This window comes from Thamnophis elegans, chromosome 6 (assembly GCF_009769535.1).
Source record: "Thamnophis elegans isolate rThaEle1 chromosome 6, rThaEle1.pri, whole genome shotgun sequence".
Classification (NCBI taxonomy): domain Eukaryota; kingdom Metazoa; phylum Chordata; class Lepidosauria; order Squamata; family Colubridae; genus Thamnophis; species Thamnophis elegans.
The window spans coordinates 55,757,437-55,776,433 of NC_045546.1; the positions used below are offsets into that span (position 1 = coordinate 55,757,437).

Sequence of the window (18,997 nt, forward strand, 5' to 3'; positions counted from 1 at the left end):
GATGATAAAAAGATACCTTTCACTAAACCAAATGCTACTTAGAGTAACCAGTATCCACAGTTAAATAACTGAAGATGTTTCTGAACCACTTGGGCTGTTATCCATTCCACTTTACAAAAACAAAAACAAGTTTTTTGTTAAAATGCTACACTGTTCATATGTATTTGCTACTTAGGCATGCAAATTTAGAATGATTCCTTTTAGAATTTTCTTATTTCATACCTTTTTAGAAAGATTAATTTATGAACAGGGTTTATAGTACAGCACTTATTTTAAATAAAATATTTAAATTTTGTTGTTTAGAATCTACATTCATATGTAGATAATGATAAATCTTTGCTAGGGTAGAATTCCAATTATTTAATGAACTTTAATTTCAAATGTCATTTTTGCAAATATGGTATGAATTTGCAAATAGTAATTAAACTAAATACATATAGCTAAAATAGTAGTTACATATATCATAATAGGCATATTGTGATATTTTTAATTTTGAATCTTTATCTCATGTTATGTTCTAAATTAGAATGTATGAACTATATTTAATAGAATGTATATCTGAGCAATAAATCAATGCCTATATTGTTTGTATAATACAAAAAATACTTATATTATTGTAAATAAAATGTATTTTGATGTTTCTTTTATTACAAGCAATACAGTGGTGGGTTTCAAAAAAATTTCGAACCTACTCTGTGGGTGTGGCCTCTTTTGTGGGAGTGGCTTGCCGGCCATGTGACCTGGTGGGAGTGGCTTGCTGGCCATGTGTTCTCTCTCTCTCTCTCCTTCCTTTTCTCTCTGTCCCTTTTTCCTTTTTTTCTTTCATCTCTCACTTTTTCTTTTCTTTCTTTCTTTCCTTCTTTCCTTTCTCTCTGTGTGAGTGTGTGTGTGTGTGTGTGTGTCAGTGGTGGGTTTCAAAAATTTTTGGAACCTCTTCTATAGGTGTGGCCTGCTTTCCAGGTCCACTGGTGGAACCTCTTCTAACCGGTTTGGTAGATTTGATGAACCGGTTCTACCGAACTGGTGCAAACTGGTAGGAACCCACCTCTGAAGCAATATATATTTATTAAATAAGGCTTAGTAGAAGAGTTTCTACTAAATCTAGACTTCATGGTGGGGAGAGCATTTTTGGTAGAGTTGATAGTAGACATTCAATAGTTGGAGACTTTCTAACACAAGCCCTACTAAAATAAAATATAGTTAAGTGGTTGAAAGAAATGAGAATTCTAATCTATAAAAGTCAACCTTTGTGTTACTGGTTTAAGTATGATTCAGAAGCGTTGTGCAGTTTAAAAGAAACCAAGCTAAATGCTGTGGTAATGGGAATGATGAGCAAATTTGTGTATAGGGCGTACCGGAGTTTGCCTGGAGCGCCAGATACCGTTCCAGTACAGTGCTCCAGAGGGCCTACCCACCCACCCGAGCTCCTTACCGGTCTTTTAAATCTTCGGTGCTTCCGACATGTGCATGGAGCGTACAGCGCTTGTGCGATACTCTGCTGAGCAGCTGGAGTGTCGCGGAGGCTCACGGAGGTGCTAAGACGCATGCGCGCGCTGCACATGTCCGTGTGGATGCCGCCGGGCACCACTGAACTGTATGTGTATGAACCTTGTTCTAGAGATATTAGCTTTTTATACATTCATTTATATTTTCAAAATAAAAATAAAATACATGTTTTAGTGTTGGAATAAGAAGATAACTTATTTGTAAACTTCCTGTAAAGTTATTGCTTTTTTCTTATAGCTTGAGGAAATTAAAGTCAGATGTTTCCCTTTAAAAAAAAAGAAAAAAAAAGCATGCTCAAAATTGTAATTCTGACCACAATTAGTTCTAAATTTCTTTAATAATATAAAGATTGCTTCTGAAGAAATATTTCTGATAGAGCTTTATTAAACAGGTTCACAACCTGAGAGCCCAGTTCAAATGGTGTCTGAAAGCCTTGTATGCAGACCCCAAAATTACTGTATTCTAATTCTTTTGTTAAATTGTAATTCATATGACAGCAGGGCAAAAGGAAATTGATTTGTATGAAAATAGTAAAAAATGCCCGTATAATAATAATTTCAATGCATTTAATATAATTAAATATAAATCTAGTCCCCACCCCCACCCTCAGACCTCATAACTATTTCATGGAATTTACCCTACATCATGCCACTGAAAGGTCAAGAATGGCCTTTGGTTGAGAAAAATGGTCCATCATATTAGAGTTAGGATTCACAAAAAATTTCTTCTCACAACACACTATTCATTGAAGAGTAATTATCTTGGGGAGAATTTATTGGCCAGATGGATATAATCATATAGCTTTCTTGTAATAGCATGTTTTGCAAATGCCTTTCTCTGATCCACTCACTAACTACATTGTAGCCCAATATGGTGAGAGAACCTAAATCATATGATCTTGGGAACTCAGTTCATTTAAGTATGGATAATGTACCATGCAAACTTGGTTAGACTTCTCAATCATCAGCACAGACAAGTGGCACAAAAGGATATCAATAGAAATAATGTAGTAACTCCTCCAAGCAACTGTTGATGTCCAGAAATATCCTACAATTCCCACAATAAAGTGTGATTTGACCAGAAGCTGGATGCAAGGGCCTCAATGTTTGCTATACAGCTTTCTTGTAAAACTTATTTCTGCCTTTCTTACCTTGTTTACAAATATTTGGATCATGGACATTCAAGAATTTACTATTTTTGATCAAAAAGTGATTTGACAACCCATATTTTCTACAGCAACTTCTGATCAGCCGACTATCGAAAATAAAAATTTTAAACCCCAATAAACATTAAGTGGAGCTCACTAGATCACATGTATTTTATAGATCTTATTTTTAATTTTAAAAAATATTTTAAGTTGCTCTAATAACGTGACTGACAATGATATTTTATTTACTGCTCATATTTCATTTCTATTAGAGTCCAGTATTAGTGTTCTATTCTTTTTTCTTCTAGAAATCCAACAAGTTTCCCTTTATGTTTTTAAATAGCATAAATGAATCTTGCAATTACTCTAGCTCCAAAAAAAATTCTTATATCACAATCTAAAATGTCACTTGATGCATCTACAACATTCTTATCATTCATTCTAATATATGGACACTAGGTCAAACTTAAAATAAACCAGGATTAAATGTTAATTTTTGAGCAGGAAATAGAACTCCAATTGCTTGGCAGACTACTGTATTCTATTTAGGCATATATGGATGCTACGACTCATCATCCCACTGTATCAGTCCATTTTAATTGTAGGACTACTGATATATGAAGCTTGTCTACTACAATGATTGTATTATACCAAAAGAAGAAATCAATGAACAAGAATTCTTATGTAAGGATGTTGCATTACAATTGATGACTACACATGCATGTTTGGGAAAGTTGTTTATAGATGCTGCAACTGTACATGTGCATGAGTGCAGGTGTCTATGTGAATAAATATATAAAACACACATTGAAATTGATTGCTTGAAAAGTTTCTAAACTGGCCATATTTGATAGGGAATTATGAAATTGAAGAGCACACAACATTTGAAACATTATTTTGAATATCACTGAATGTACACAGCATTTTGGCCAAGGAAAATCAGTGGGCTTAAAATTGCATTAGATTATGGCTCAATATTTTAATTACTTTAATCTTAAATGAATAAAACAAAAAAGTGCTAAAAGTAGGATACTGGATAGAAAAGTTCATTGTGGATTTTCATTTGTGAAATACATTGCTTTTGGGTGTGGCATTTCTTCCTGCATTTTCACCTAAGCATAGTTAAAATAAATTTTCTATTCATTTTTCATTTATACATACATAATTATTTACATTTGAATTTTTTTCCCAAACAATTTTTTGCAGCCTTGGCTGGGCCTTCTATTGCCCAGTAATGGAAATGAATTTTCTCATTTTTAAAATGTTCATATTCATACTTTTCACTATAATGAAACATAAGCACCAAAATGGATCAGAAGCAAAGAATTTAATTTATAATATTTATTAAATGCTATTTCATTCAAAAATGAAATAGTTTGTATTGGAATATAAATTTGCTTCTTCTTCTTCTTACATTAATTCTGTGTATTAAAATATAAGGCTATCAGCCTCTGAGGATCAGATAAGCACTGTATGATATTCCAACATTAAGAATCTTTTTTAAGGCAGCAAAAGAAAGGTTCACACCTACTGTACAGGTAGTTCATTTAATTACCATTCAGAGTTACAGCAGTATTGAAAATAAGTGACTTATGACCGTTTTTCACATTTACAACTCTTGCAGCATTCCCCATGATCATGTGATCAAAATTCAGATGCTTGGCAAATGATTCATATTTATGATGGCTGCAGTATCCTGAGGTCATATGATCATCTTTTGCAATTGTATTACAAGCTATGTGAATGGGGAAGCCAGTTTCACTTAAGAACGATGTCACTAACTTTATAGCTGCAGTGATTTGCTTAACAACTGTGGTAAGAAAGGTTGTAAAATGGGGCAAAATTCACTTAACAAATGTTTCATTTAGCAACAGAAATTTTGGGCTCAATTATGATCATAAGTTGAGGACTACTTCTATATGTATAAAAATCCAAATGCTCAGATATTGCTAATCTTTGATTACCGTACATCTTGTACAATATTCATTCAGAAAATTCCAGTCATGAAATTATTCCATGATAAGCAACCTTTTTCAATAAGGGTCAAGTTAATTCAATTGAGGTTTTATTCATTATTGCTAATGTTCAACAGGACCAAGGCCAACCCAGCGAAGCACTCAATCCACTTCTTCCCTTAACATCAAATGAATGTCTCATGGAGCTCATGAGTTATTTTCTGTAAAAACAACTAGCATGAAATTTTGCTGTACTCTAAATACTTAAGTCACTGATTCTTTTTACATGTATCCATGTTTACCAGTATAACATTATGAGAAATATATACTCAGATTTAATGAATGCAAATATTCTATAACTAGGAAATCTGAAATCACAATATCAAAAGGTTTGCACAATTTTCTCTAATAAGGATAAATTTAGTTTACTTTCATTTCTATATCCAAAACACAGCATCACAAATTTCAAGTTTAATTTTGAGAGGATTTTTCCCCTTTGCATGTGTATGCCATAATATATATATATATATTCTACTTTCAGTGATACAATTTCAGAAACATCACAGAAATTAAACAGATATTTGAAATTATCTGTAGGCACTCTTTTAAAACTTTTTTCTTTAATTGTGTGTCTGTTCATGGCTCCAAAGACTAAATGCAGTTTTGAATGTCCTATGGCAAAGTTTGCACATATACTGTCTTTTAAATGTGATAGCTGACAAAGGTGGAGCATGATAAAAAAGTGTGTCAGACTTCTGTGGGACAAATAACTTCTCACTACCTGAAGGGGTTTCTGACAGGCTTGTAGGACTATCAGGTTCCAAAGGCTGTATTTTGGGTAGTGGAGGGGGTGGAGGCAAAGGTGGTGGTGAAGGAGAATTAGCAGAAGAGCACATCTCAGGTTCTTTTCGCAAAGGTTCTTCCGAAGCTTGTGCCATATGGGACTGGAAATGACTCCATAGTCGGAAATTGGTTCGAAAAGCCTTATTACACACATGGCAAATAAAGGGCTTCACTGAGCATAAAAGCTCTTGATGACGCTCTAGCTGCTTGTGTACAGTGAAAATTTTTCCGCACTTTTCACAGGGCCACAAACCAGTCTCCTTATTAGCAATGCCTTCCTTTGGTTCCCGGCTGCTTTCAGAGACCTCCTCTTCTACATCATCCATAGGTTCTTCTTTAATTTGAACTTTCAGCTGTTTTGAAAGACTAAGGTCTTCAGGAAGGCATGAGGAATCTTCTGAATCAAAATTGATTTGCTCTGAGGAATCACTAAACACACCATCTTCTTTAGCTGCAAGAAAGCTGCCAATTTTGTTAGGCTCTGCTTGATAATGTGGTTTTGAAGCATTACTTACTTCACCATTGTGCTCCAAAACTGGTAAAGAAAAATTCTCTGTTGGAGCCATAGTATTTTGATTGTGCACCTCAACTTGATGGCGCCAAATACTGAAGGAGGATTTAAAAGTTCGCATACACTCCAAGCAAGTGAGCTTCTTATATTCACATGTGACTTCATGGTCATGCTTCAGTTCTGGAGAAGAAAACAGAAGACTGCAGTAAGCACAAACTGTTGCTTTCCGGCACAGCCGCTCATGATTTCCTTGTTCAGTAAGAGACGAAAGTTTAGCATTACAAATACGACACTGATAAACTTTTTTGTTTTCCACTGAGTTTTCAATGCAACTATCTTCTTTTGGTTTAATAAGAGTTTTATTTCCTCCAACCAGTTTTTCTCCTGGGTGCATTTTTATATGCTGTTTAAACTGTGACAAAAAGCGATATGCTTTCCCACAATAGGTACAGATGTAAGCTCCTCTATTTCTTGACCTAAGATTCCTCTTGATGACTTGTTGAACTTGTGAACTAGCTTGTCCCTGAAACCCTGGTTTTCCACGTCTTAATTTAACAATCAAAGCCTTTTTAATTTCCCGTTCTCTTACAATGTCAATTAATTTCCTCTGGAATTTTTCATCTAAGACAGCATGTGAACTAGAAGCAGGCGAGGGGTTCTTTACAATTCCATGTTGTGTCTGGCAATGGGTCCAAACTTTGAAGTTTGTGTGAAATCTCTTATGACAAATATCACAAGCATATGGTTTCTCTGGATTGTGGTACATATTGACATGACGATGTAGGCCTGCTGTTGACCGGAAAATCTTAAGACAGTGTTTGCACTTAAATTTTTTGTTAGGCTTTGTTTCCTCCAATTCACCACATTCATCTCTGCTAACATCAGAATCTGGAAAATCAACAAAGGGTACAGGATTCAAATTCTCTTCAAAATTGTCCTCTGACTCTGTGGAAATATGTTGAGCTACCTTCATTTTTTTGAGTGGTAGCCTTCTGTCTGCTTGAAATCTTCTTTTGGCTGGAAGTCTATTGAGCTCACTATCTTCTGCTTTAAGAGAATTAGTGAGTTCTCTGTGGTCATCTTCAGTCTTAAAACAGTCACTTTTGTTGACAGATGATAAAGTATCTCCCACTGTAATTCTTATAATTTCAGATGGATCTGAAAGTGGACTGCTAGGTTCCATTTTAATTTGTACTTCTTGAGAATTCATGTCCCTGTCTGTTGATTGAGAAGCACTGAAGGATCTGAGACGATGTGGAGGCATTATCTGTGTCTTATCAACAGAAGCTGCTATTTCTGAAATATCTTTAATGGGTGACTTTTGTGATATTACATTCAACATTATTCCTTGTGAATTGTTCCCAACTGAAGATCTTTGAGAAAGCTTTAAATCAATAGAAGGTGAAGATATAGGAACTTGACTATCCATTGACAATGACCTTCGAAGAAGACTTTTTACAAGTGGTCCACTCCTGTCAGTAGTTTGGCTTTCAGGACCAGCTATCCTAGATGGGATTACTAATCCTAATTTTGAATAGTATAGTAAATTCCTGTCTTCACCTGAACTAGTTCCTTTGTTTCTTTCCTTCAGCAAAAATGTGGCTTCTGATGAACCGCATACAGATTCAACAGGTGGACAAACCTGTTTCAAGGATATTTCCTCTGCCTTTCTTCTTAATAGTTGATCACTTTCTCCTAGTTCATCAACTGCCAGTTCTTTTTCTACAAAAGATTTCTGTGATAATATTGCATTTCTTTTCATTTTACTTTGATCATCCATTGTAACTGAAGATTCATGGGTCTTTGAGTATCTTAAAGAACTATCTTTCAACCACCTCTTTTCATTTAGTGATAGGCTGTGTTGAAATTCAGTTGATGGTTGTGACCACTTAGTTTTGATAGCAACTGATGACAAAAAATTAGAACTATGGCTTATATCATGGGAGGTTTGACCAACATTTCCCCCCTGTATTTCATTTTTGCTCTGACAAACGATGACACTTCTTTTCTGGGAGGCACTTTCATCATCTTCTTGGAATAGTATTTTCTTGATTGGACATGCAGGCAAAGGAACTTGAGGACTTCTAGATACAATGTTAGTAAGAAAGGAAATTCCAAGACTGTAGCCTACCTCTTGCACACCAGCCAGACTGCTTTTCTCAACAAACAAAGATGATGAATAAATGTAGTTTAATACATTATCAAAGGTATCTGGTTCACAGAAATCAAGTTGAAATACTGACTGAGATTCATTTTCTTTCTTAGCGAATAGAGACTGGAAGTATTCACTGCTGGCAGCGAGAACATTTTTATGAGCTCGAAATTTTTGATCTCCTACTATGAGAACAACATCACAAAGTTGTCCTTTCAGACGCTGTTCATTTAAAGCACTTAAAAGAGAAATAGCATGTGCGGGATTTATATAATGCAAAAGTCCATCCATGATTAAGTTTATCTGAAAGACAAAAAAAAACCAGACTCACATTCACAAAATAATTTAGATGGAATAAAAATAAGTAAAAGAGAGCATTTTAAAAATAATATCTCCAAAGCATAACATGGCCTTAATATATTTTGTTTAGATTTTTAACTTGCGTAACATTCTATATCAATTAAACTGATATTATAATGTAGTAAAATGTATAATCAGCCTAATGCACAATAAAGGAGAAAAAGTCAATTTCCCCCCCTGCATATATAGTTTAAATATTTAGTAAACAAAACAAAAAAGTTTTAGCTTTTCACTACATCTCTGTAAAACTTGATAAAAATAAAGACTGAATTGAAAGTAAAACTGGTTAAATGTTTGAAGACTTCTTTTGAATTCATATTTAATTCTAAATACAAAGGGAATAATCCCAGTTTAATAAAGTGGAACAAGGGGTATTATATACTCATTGTGGGTTGAATCTGAACTAAGATAATTGTTGACGATGTTAATCTTGGAGTTAATCTATGTTCATATAGGTTCTAATTGCTGGTAGGGAGGTGTTTTGGTCTCTTTTGTTCCCTTTTTGGCATGTTGTTTGTCTCTTTTCCATAGTATATATTGTTTATGTCTATGTGTTTCTTGTCAAGAGTGTCAAACTTCTAGAAATTCCATATCATTTTTGATTGGCTTGGTCTAGGACAGTGATGGTGAACCTTTTTCGCCTCGGGTGCAAAAAGCATGTGCGCTATCGCACATGCTTGTGCGCCCACCCCCATAATTTAACATGCGTGCATGACCCACCCCCCGCTGCCCCGCGCATTCACCCCCAGCATGGGGAGGGTGAAAACAGCTTCCCCCGCCCCACCCTGGAAGCCAGAAATGGCCCGTTTTCAAACTTGGGCCCAGTAGGTCCATTTTTCGCCCTCCCCAAGCTGCAGAGGCTTTCTAGGAGCCTGGGGAGGGTGAAAATGGTCTCTCCCTCCTCCCCAGAGGCCAGAAAGAACCCATTTTCCAACTCCTGGTGGGCCTGGAAGGTCCATTTTTCACCCTCCCCAGGCTCCAAAGCCTTTCTAGGAGTCTGGGGAGGGTGAAAAGGGCTTCCCTCACCCCCCAGAGGCCCTCCAGAGGTCAGAAGGTTGGCCATTTTCCAACTTCCGTTGAACCCAGTAGCCTGGGGAGGGCAAAAAAAGGCTCAACACACAAACCAGAAGTTCAGGAATGGATTTCCAAGTTTCCCGCTGGGCAGTTTTTCTCCCTCCAGAGGCTTCAGGAGGCTTCCTGAATCAGAAGTCCATTCCCAAATTTACAATTTGCATGTTGGGAGGTTTTTTGCCCTTTAGAGATTTCAGGGAAACCCCCGGAGGGCAAAAAAACATCTAAAAATCAAGGTTGAAAATCAGCTGGCCAACGCATGCATGTGCATTGGAGCTGACAGGGCAACACCTCGCATGCCCTCAGAAATGGCTCTGCATGCCATAGGTTCGCCATCACGGTTCTAGGATGATCAGTTTCCCAATTGAGACTATGGTTGTATCTGTGCATATGTTATGAACTTAAAGAGTTTTCATCATGTATTTTGAATGCTAGTGTTCATGGATGCATTCTGTCAGTCTTCTGCCTGTTTGTCCTATGTGTGGTTGTTGCAATCATTATACTATTATGTTGTAGTTAACTACTGTTTTTTCTTCTGGGGTTGCTGGTTTTTTTGATTTATTAGGATATTTTAAAGGGTTTTTATTGGTTTGTGTGCTACGCTGATTCCAAGTGGTTGCAATAGTCTGTTGGTGATTTCTGAGACACTATTGATGTATAACAGTGTTACTCTTCTTAGAGCTTGTATTGATTGTACTGTATTGGGTTGAGTGGTCAGGCACTTTTTGATAAAGTTGCATGGGTATCCATGGAGTATGTTGCATAAATACTGTTTCCTTTTTCTGCTGTTCAGGGTTGCTGCAGCGTTTGTGCTCATCTAACTAAAGTTCTGTCCAGCAAGAGAAGCAATTTGTTGTTTTCTTCTTCCCTGGTAAACTTGATTCCTTTGAAAATGTTGTTGATGGTTCTGTGGATGTTCTCTAATTAGTCTTTTTTTATTGGTAAAGATTTCATCTACATATGTGATCCATATTTTGGGTTGTATTTGTGGAAATGCTATAGCTTCTAGATGTTACATAGCAACCTCTGCTATAAGTTCTAAAACTGGTGATCCCATAGGTGTACCTTTAATTTGTTGGTAAGTTTGTCCATCAAATTGGAATATGTCATTAGGCAGAGGTTTATGAGATCCATAATCCTTGGGTGTTTCAATCTCCGTGTAATTTGGTTAAATCAACTGTGTTATGGAACAATGTTGACATAAATTCTTTGCTAATTCCAAATCTATGGACATGAACAGAGCTGTGATATCAAATGAGACCATGATTTTGTCCTCTTCTATAGTCATGTCTCTGATTGTTTGAAGGCACTGTAGTGGAAAGTTGATGGATGTTTGTTTCCTCTTGTGAGGTGCCAAAGCCTTTTTGTTAATTCTTTTGTGATGTTGTAGGTAGGGGTCCCCACTATTGATACGATTGAATGGAGAGGTATGTCATGTTTGTGCATTTTGGGGCATTTGTAGAAGCATGAAAGGATGAGTCCACCTTTTCTTATCTCCCACTGTTTATCTTTGGTAATTTGGCCTTTCTTAGTGAGGTCATGGATACTTCTCTTGATCTGATTGTCTAGTTTTTGTGTTGCATTAATGTTCACTGGGATGTAAGATTCTTTGTCTTCTAGTAGTTCTTCTGCTTTTTGTAGATATTGTGATCTAAATCAAGTACACAAGGTTGCTTCAATACTAGAGAAATTAACTATATACCAATTTCACATTTGGGCAATTATAGCATTGTCAGAGACTTAATTCTGTTCTTAGTGTCTTCTTTGCTGTAAAATACAGAAACTGCATTTTGCATCAAAGGTGAAAATATTATCACTCTATCTGGATAATGATCTGGTAGACAGTCCTTCAAAAAATATTCTTCTGCTAGTTGCTAGCTGAAATGTTTACATGGGATCCAACATTTATTATTTAATATTTTATTTTCTGCCTTTCATTGTAATTGCTGAGTTGATTCATGAGATCTTTTTATTGGATATGCAAAGCATATTCATTTAAAATATGTAAAGAGTATGGAACAAGGTATGGAAATGCATTTGACCTGATATAATACTAGAACAAGTTTAGTATTATATGAATGTAAGCAGCAAGCATCTTTCCTATTTTTTCTCTTATCTGTTATAGCCATAACCCCAAGTCTCTATTTTCTGTTCCAAATTTGTTAGAATCATCTTCCCCATTTTCAGATGTAATGGATAGTCTAAATAGTTTAAAGTAGTCTCCCTTCACAATCATGCGGAAGAGAAAAGAGAAACTAGGCTCTTTGCGCTTTTTTCCAGTAATGTTCAAAGATAGTTCATTCTTACATTTGCAAAAGGTCTTATTCTTTAACAACTGAAATATCAAAAGAAATCAAGAAATTTAATCCTAAATTCATACTACTAAAAATAAATAGAACGTACCAGAAATGTTTTCCTTCTTCTTCTTGAAAATACTTCCAAAGAAGAGAAATCTTAGATTCAGGACTGCATTTACTCCTTAATTTGGCAAAGTCTTTATGTCATGTGATCTGTTATGGGGAAAAAAGAAATTATGTCTATTGTAAAAAAAAATTAACATCCAAAAGAATTTTGTGAGTAATTACTGCTCCTTGAACATGTAAGAATAACCATACTAAAAATGTTTTTCTTGAGGACTTCTCTTTTCAGAATGTAATTTCAGTAGGAAACAATCTGTTTTGGAAACATTTCAAAGTAGTTGACAATAACTTCTAACTCTTTAAAGCAATGGAACTAGATTCATTCTCAGATGAATCTGATTGTATTTTAAAAATTTCCAAAAAACCCCTCTCCTTTTTCTGTCCTACCCTCAGTACAGTACATTTCTGAGGACCTGAAAGGGATCTTTTCAGGGACTGCTTCTAGATTTTGGAATTGTCGGTTAAAGAAGCCAAACTAACTCAATATTTGACGTTCTTCTTGCAAAAAATATGTTCTCGATCAGACAAGCTTTTGGACTTGAAGTAACATCTCAGTATGGCCCAAAGAAATGTGCATTGATAACTGCTACTTACTGTTTAATATATCTAATATCTTAACTGATTTTATTTCATGTTTTGGTTGCATTTTCCTATGATTAATTACCCTAACAATTCCTTGCCCTTAATTCCTGCTATGGTGCCTGATCATGACAGAGTATGTGTGTGTTCCTGGGAGGGAAGAGCATGAGCAAAGAAAGCCATAAATGCATGCCAAGTTAATGTGTGTATGTGTGTATGTATGTATATTCCCTTCATGAAAGTCATGTCACATGTCCAGCTAAAGCAAGAAGGCACCTATATTGGGCATCAGTGATATAGGAAAATGCTGGAGACAAATGATCATTGTAGTGACAATGACAAAGGCATCAATGAACATTGAGCAGAAGGCAATTTGATCTACTCTAGTATTTAAACCCCCTCGCCCAAAAAAACAAAGGATACAAAATATAAAATGATTTGCAACTAAATCTATGTGGTTGCTAAGACATGAAACTTGATGACTTGATGATTCATGATCAATTAAAAAAACCATAAACTGAACACAATAGGTAATAAAAAAGTAGACTATTGTACAGATTTAATTTAAAAAATTATAGTCAGCTTTTTTTTCTAGATACAATGGTAAACAAACCCTAGTCGTGTGTTAGGTATTCTGAGTGCTCAGTTCATGCCCATTAGAAATAATTCACCCACCTGCTACAAATAATTGTTGTTTTGAATCTGAGGTTCAGCATATATACAAATAGTTGCATGCACTTAAGACGTTCCTTTGACAGACAGTTGGGCTAAATCAGTGATTGTCTATGTTATTTAAACGATATCTGCGGAGTCCTAACTGGAACACTGAAATTAGGTGAACTTGTTTGTGAATCCCAGAACAGAACTACTCTGGTTGGATTCACTTCCAACTATAGCCTCTAATATTTGAGCCAGCCAGGTTGCATCTGTATTTTTAAAAGAAACAATACAGACAAGCAGACTTCATTACTACTGTAAGTCACATGGCTCTGTCCAACATAGCAATAGCAGTTAGACTTATATACCGCTTCATAGGGCTTTCAGCCCTCTCTAAGCGGTTTACAAAGTCAGCATATTGCCCCCAACAACAATACGGGTCCTCATTTTACCCACCTCGGAAGGATGGAAGGCTGAGTCAACCCTGAGCCGGTGAGATTTGAACAGCCAAACTGCAGATAACAGGCAACTGAAGTAGCCTGCAGTGCTGCATTTAACCACTGTGCCACCTCGGCTCTTAATTTCTTCTTAAACTTGGAAATCTTTCTTATTTGCTAATGCCTCATACAACTTTTCTTGCGACTAGCTAAATATGATAGATAATTTTGCAGGTCCTCTGAAAATAAAATGTAAGAGCTTTCAGTTTTTTTCCATTGGATTAAACATCTGAAGTTTATTGTCCAACATCTCTGGACATTTTTTGCTTAATATATATAAATAATGGTATCTCAAGTTGTTTTCCAACTATTTTTAATATCAACTTAGCGCTACTGAGACATTAAAAGTAGAATTGCTAACTACAGTTGTAGGGTAGGATCATATTCTTAAATGCAAGGCAGATTAGGAGGCAGTTGTAATACAGACATGTCAAACACACAATGTGGTTAGATTGGGCCCAAGGGGCCACCCTGGAGACATCCTGGTGAAACGGAAGGACTCAGAACATGGTGAGCCTGCGGGGCAAGACAGTCATCGGGGATGCCTGGCTCTGTATGCTCACTGCCTCCTATCCACATGACCAGGGGGCATGTGTTCTGGCCTCCATAGCCACCACGAAGTTGTAGATCAGTATTGCACAAGCCACCAGCATCTCCATGGCCACAAGGAGTTTCCTTTCCTGGGATTGCCCCAGCCCCCACTTGGGAAAGCCAGAGCCACCGTTGGCACAGCCATTGGCAATGCTGCCAACCTCTTCCCCTCCCCTCATCCCTTTCTGAGCATGGAGGGAGGGAGGGACGAGATGGGAATGAGGGTAGGAAGGGAGGGAGGGAGGAAAGAAGGAAGGAAGTATGGGAGGCAGGCAGATTGGAATGAGAGGGAGGGTCTGAGAGAAGTCCTGCCTTAGTACTTGGCCACCAGCAGTCCTGATGCCCTTTTGCCATCCCCTTGCCGCTTCCTCCTGTCCTGTCCTGTCCTGGTAGTCTCCCATCCTATTGCTCATGATGCTTTGGTTACAAAACATGGTCTCCTCAAATGGAAAGACAATCCATCACTTTCCTCTCCCACACCCACAATAAGCAACCTGGCCAAGGAGAGCGAGCATAGCAACAGGAGCCTAAGGAGATAGGTGCAGCTGGGCGCTCCCTTGGGTAAGCGGGGCTGGGCTGGGCTGTGGGTCCCAATGCCCCAGGAGCAGGAGGGCCGGGCTGGGTGCTTGCCCTCTGCTGCCCAGGGCTCTGGGAAGCCTGTGCTGCCATCCGTGGATCCTCCATGTGGCCTGAGAGGGATAGCGAGACTCCTCTGGTGGACTAGGCTTTGGCACTCACCCTGGTCTCATCCTCCTTTACCAGAGACCTCCGGATCCCCTCTTCCAGCCTTGCCTGCCCCTTCCCCCTTTCAAAGAAGGTGGAGGGCAATGCTGCTGCATGTGGAAGCACAGATCTCTGGAGGGGCTGGTGGGGGAACTGAGTGAGGGAAGGCTGTCCCATCAAGCCAGTATCCTTAGCACACACGATTGGAAGCATTGATTCCCTTTCAAAAAGGTCCAGCCTCCCTCATCCAGGATCAAGGAGTGCTGCTTCCTCGCCTCCTCCTTTTTCTCTCCAGAGATCTGTCAAGGCAGAAGTTGGACTTGGAGGAAACTGCTTGCTGTAAACGTTCTCCTCTGTGCCTTCATACACACAGTAGCATTGTCTTCCACCTCCTGCTTTGCTGGAAGTGGACACCGGACAGGGAAACGCTAATGATGTCTGGGATTGAACGTTTCCTTTAGCGCGTTATGCACACACACACACACACCATTTCAATCTTGTAGTCTTTTATCCATATCTGAGCTTGTAAACTGCCAATCATGCCTAGGCTTGGGGAGAAGGCCCTTTCCTTTCTCTGTAAATAAGCCTCCAAATATAGAATGTGGGGCGTTTGCGCGTGTGCACATGCTTGGCTGCCAGCAGTTTGGAGAGGCGAGGAGCTTGTGAGGCACCAAATTGTCCTCACATTGAGTTAGCCAGTGAGACTTATTTCGCCCTGACCCAGCCGTCCCAAGTCAACTATGCCCAATGAGCTGCGTCAAGCAGGCCACGGCCAACCAGCCATGCCCACCTAGTTATGGTGACTTGGCTACTGGCCTTTTGAAGGCAACCATAATGCTAATGCGGCCCTCAATGAAATTGAGTTTGACCCTGCTGTTGTAGCGGATCTTATTTTCCTGAATTTGCCTTTTCTGTGCAATGGGGTGCTGCTGGAGACCAGAAAAAAAGTATGAGCTGAAAGTCTGCCAGTTAATTTGAACTGCAATGATCCCTAGGTAGCAAGATCAGTGACAAGGGACTGTGGAAATTATAGTTGTGGATACATAGACAGTTGCAGACTTCCTATCTTTGGTCTACTGTGATTGATGACTGTCTCTGTACTGTTCAAATACAAAACTTCCCCATACCTCTCTGCTCCCTCTCCTTCCCACTAAACGCAACAGATTTTGTCTTCTCTGTATTTTACCCAGTGGGCTTCTACAGAAACATATTGGCTGATGATATAAATATGATTTTTTTTTACACTCAGCTGCAACTAATCAGCCGTTAGTAATAATGGCGCTCGAAACATAATTAATCAGTTATCACTCATGAAATTCAAAACCTCCTAAATATTTATTTTTATCAGAAGGCAAACATCCTTTTCAAACTCTTTAATGAAAGCAGTGCTTTTAATCACGTGTGGTTTCCGAGGAAACTGCAATGTGGAAAGTAATCCATTTACAGGTCAAAGAAATGCTCTTCTAAAATGTATACATTATTCGTATAATTTCCAATCATCACAGTATTAAGTTAAACACACCTTGAGAATATTAGTCAGGGAAGATAAGTTTAAAGGAAATACTTGTACTTGTACAGGCTGCATCCTAAGGCTTCCCAATTCAAACTTTGTTATCTCTGGCTAACACAACTTTCTCAAATTATAATGTCCCTCAGGTATTTTGACCTTTAACTTTCATAAGTATTTGTTCACAATAAATGATTAAATAAAAAATAAATAATTCCTATACTGCCTGGGAATTTTAGGAGCTGAACCTCAACATTTGAAATGGTTGCACTGATGGGAAAAAGCATACAGTGTTAATGAACCCTGAAACTTAGACATCAACATTAGGTGCATTCCCTTCTTTTCCACGGAGAACGAGACTGGCCCAATTATGTGTTGTCCAAAATGACATCATACGATTCAAAGCCCATTACTCCACATTCATTTTCGGCGCATGCTCACTGCGCTCAATTATACCCCACCCAAATTATTATTCCTAAACTAATCGCGTAGGCGGTTAACGCTATTGTATATGGGCAAAGCGCAGGCGCAACACAGAAAAGAAAGCATCCATGAGCTAAAAATGGGCAACAGACATGCGCGCTAGGCAACTAATAAAAACAACGACGTGAATGTATGCCACAGCGTGAACGCGTCTATTAAGACTCACGCATGCGCTGTGAAGGGTTAAGAACTCGTTTTGTAACTGGCGCAGGCGCACACAGGAGCTTAAGACCGCAGCCCTACTCGGTAGGGGGAAAATATACCTCAGAGTTACGTCAGGAAAAGACGCCTTTGTGCACGGGCAAACCCAAACCTTTGTCCAGGAGGAGTCCCACTTTAAAGGAGCAACAACTGGGGTCTCTTACTTACCTTCCGCGCACACCCTTTCCTTCCCCCTTCGGCCGTCTTCTTTTACGATTCACCCGCGCGCGCCGCCGCCACCGCCGTGATTCCATCCATCTTGAATTTGACGTCATCCCACACCAGGGATGAAGTCATCGTTGGGAACGCTTATCACGTGCGCATCTTTTCGATTGGTCGAGGTTAGCCGGATGGAGGAGGGGGAACGCGCCCGATTATCAGGCTGGGGCGGGGGGGGGGGTGGCGACGCGGCTTACGACGAAGAGCCCTGAGGGGAGACTCCCCTCCCGCGCGGTGGTTCCCTTCCTCTCCCCTTTGGGAAGCGCCGCCGGGCTATGCTGCGACCGAGACTACGACGCGAGTGGTAGGAGAGCCGCTGCCCGGGAGATTGCGGGGCGCCGAAGCGGTGCGGGGTGACCACTACAGTTGAGGCTGAGAGAACCGGGGCAGGCGGTCCCGGGTATCCTGTGCCGAAGAAGGATTTGGAGAGGACGAAGCTTTGGTCGGGCAGAGGTTGCAGAAGCAAGTTTTTAAGCACACGGTTTTCGCCTCCAAGATGACCGATTTTCCCGAAGGAAGGCAGGCCGAGGAACTTTCAAGTCCAGGCCTTCAAATTGGGGGGAAAGGCGAGAGTTTATAGTGTTTTTTTTGTGACAGCCGCTCGGCCTCTTCCAGAATGCTAAGTTTAAAAAGAAAAAAGTTTATAGCCTGTCTAAACAAACAGAATAAAACCGGTTAAGAACTAGGAAATCTATACTTGTCTAAAATAAAGCAGATTCAACCTACAGCCCTCAAAACAGAAGTCCCGTTGAAAAGTGGCAGTGCTGCTGAATTCCGTAATTTGAGAAAGCCACTCTGCGGTGTTTTCCCCACAATAACAGGAGCGGTCTGATTCCCTACTAGTAGCATCCCACTAGTATCAATGTGTCTCCGTTTTTTAATATATAGATATTAAATCTATCGTTGAGCTTTATTTCATAAGCGCTCTGAACCAGCCACAATATGTAGAACTCGTTAAATTTCTCATGATACATTCTTCATACAAGTTAAAGCATTTAGGTGCATTCCTTCCCCAGTTTTGATACATGTATAGTATGCTTTAGATCAGGGGTAGTCAACTTTTTTATACCTACCGCCCACTTTTGTATCTCTGTTAGTAAAATTTTCTAACCGCCCACCAGTTCCACACTAATGTGATTTATAAAGTAGGGAAGTAAATTTACTTTATAAAATATATAAAGCAGAGTTACAGCAAACTCCTACCGCCCACCATGAAAGCTGGAATGCCCACTAGTGGGCGGTAGGGACCAGGTTGACTACCACTGCTTTAGATTTTGCTTCATTTTCCCCCCTTTGGATCATCTCATGCATTCCTTAATGAGCAGGTGAAGTAGTCTGATATACCCATGTTTAAAGACCTATTCATAATTCATAGTTATGGACTATACAGTCAAAATCCATTGCATGAACAACAAACCGGTCGTTTTAGAACTATCTTGCCTCTTCTATGTTACCAATGGGATCTGAAGTGTTTTCTGAACATAAACTTTCTGACAATCTTTGTTCCACATTCTGCAGTTGTCTGGATTGTAAAATCTTGACTATTATGATAAAAATGCAAGTGTTTCATGGCTG

At 38.7% G+C, this 18,997-nt stretch overlaps 1 protein-coding gene across 2 annotated transcripts; it reads right to left on the minus strand.

The window, feature by feature from the left end:
• Positions 1-4,696: 4,696 nt before the first annotated feature.
• On the minus strand, positions 4,697-18,531 carry ZBTB21 (zinc finger and BTB domain containing 21). 2 transcript variants are annotated; one of them, XM_032220041.1, is made up of 4 exons: positions 17,372-18,531; positions 11,949-12,055; positions 10,611-11,196; positions 4,697-8,417 (listed from the first exon to the last, which is right to left on the minus strand). In XM_032220041.1, exons 3-4 carry the CDS (start codon positions 10,677-10,679, stop codon positions 5,229-5,231), a joined length of 3,258 nt encoding a protein of 1,085 aa, XP_032075932.1. In that variant the 5' UTR covers positions 10,680-11,196; positions 11,949-12,055; positions 17,372-18,531; the 3' UTR covers positions 4,697-5,228. The 2 variants fall into 2 exon arrangements, with proteins under 2 accessions (XP_032075932.1, XP_032075934.1); XM_032220043.1 differs by lacking the exon at positions 10,611-11,196.
• Between the last annotated feature and the right edge of the window lie 466 nt (positions 18,532-18,997).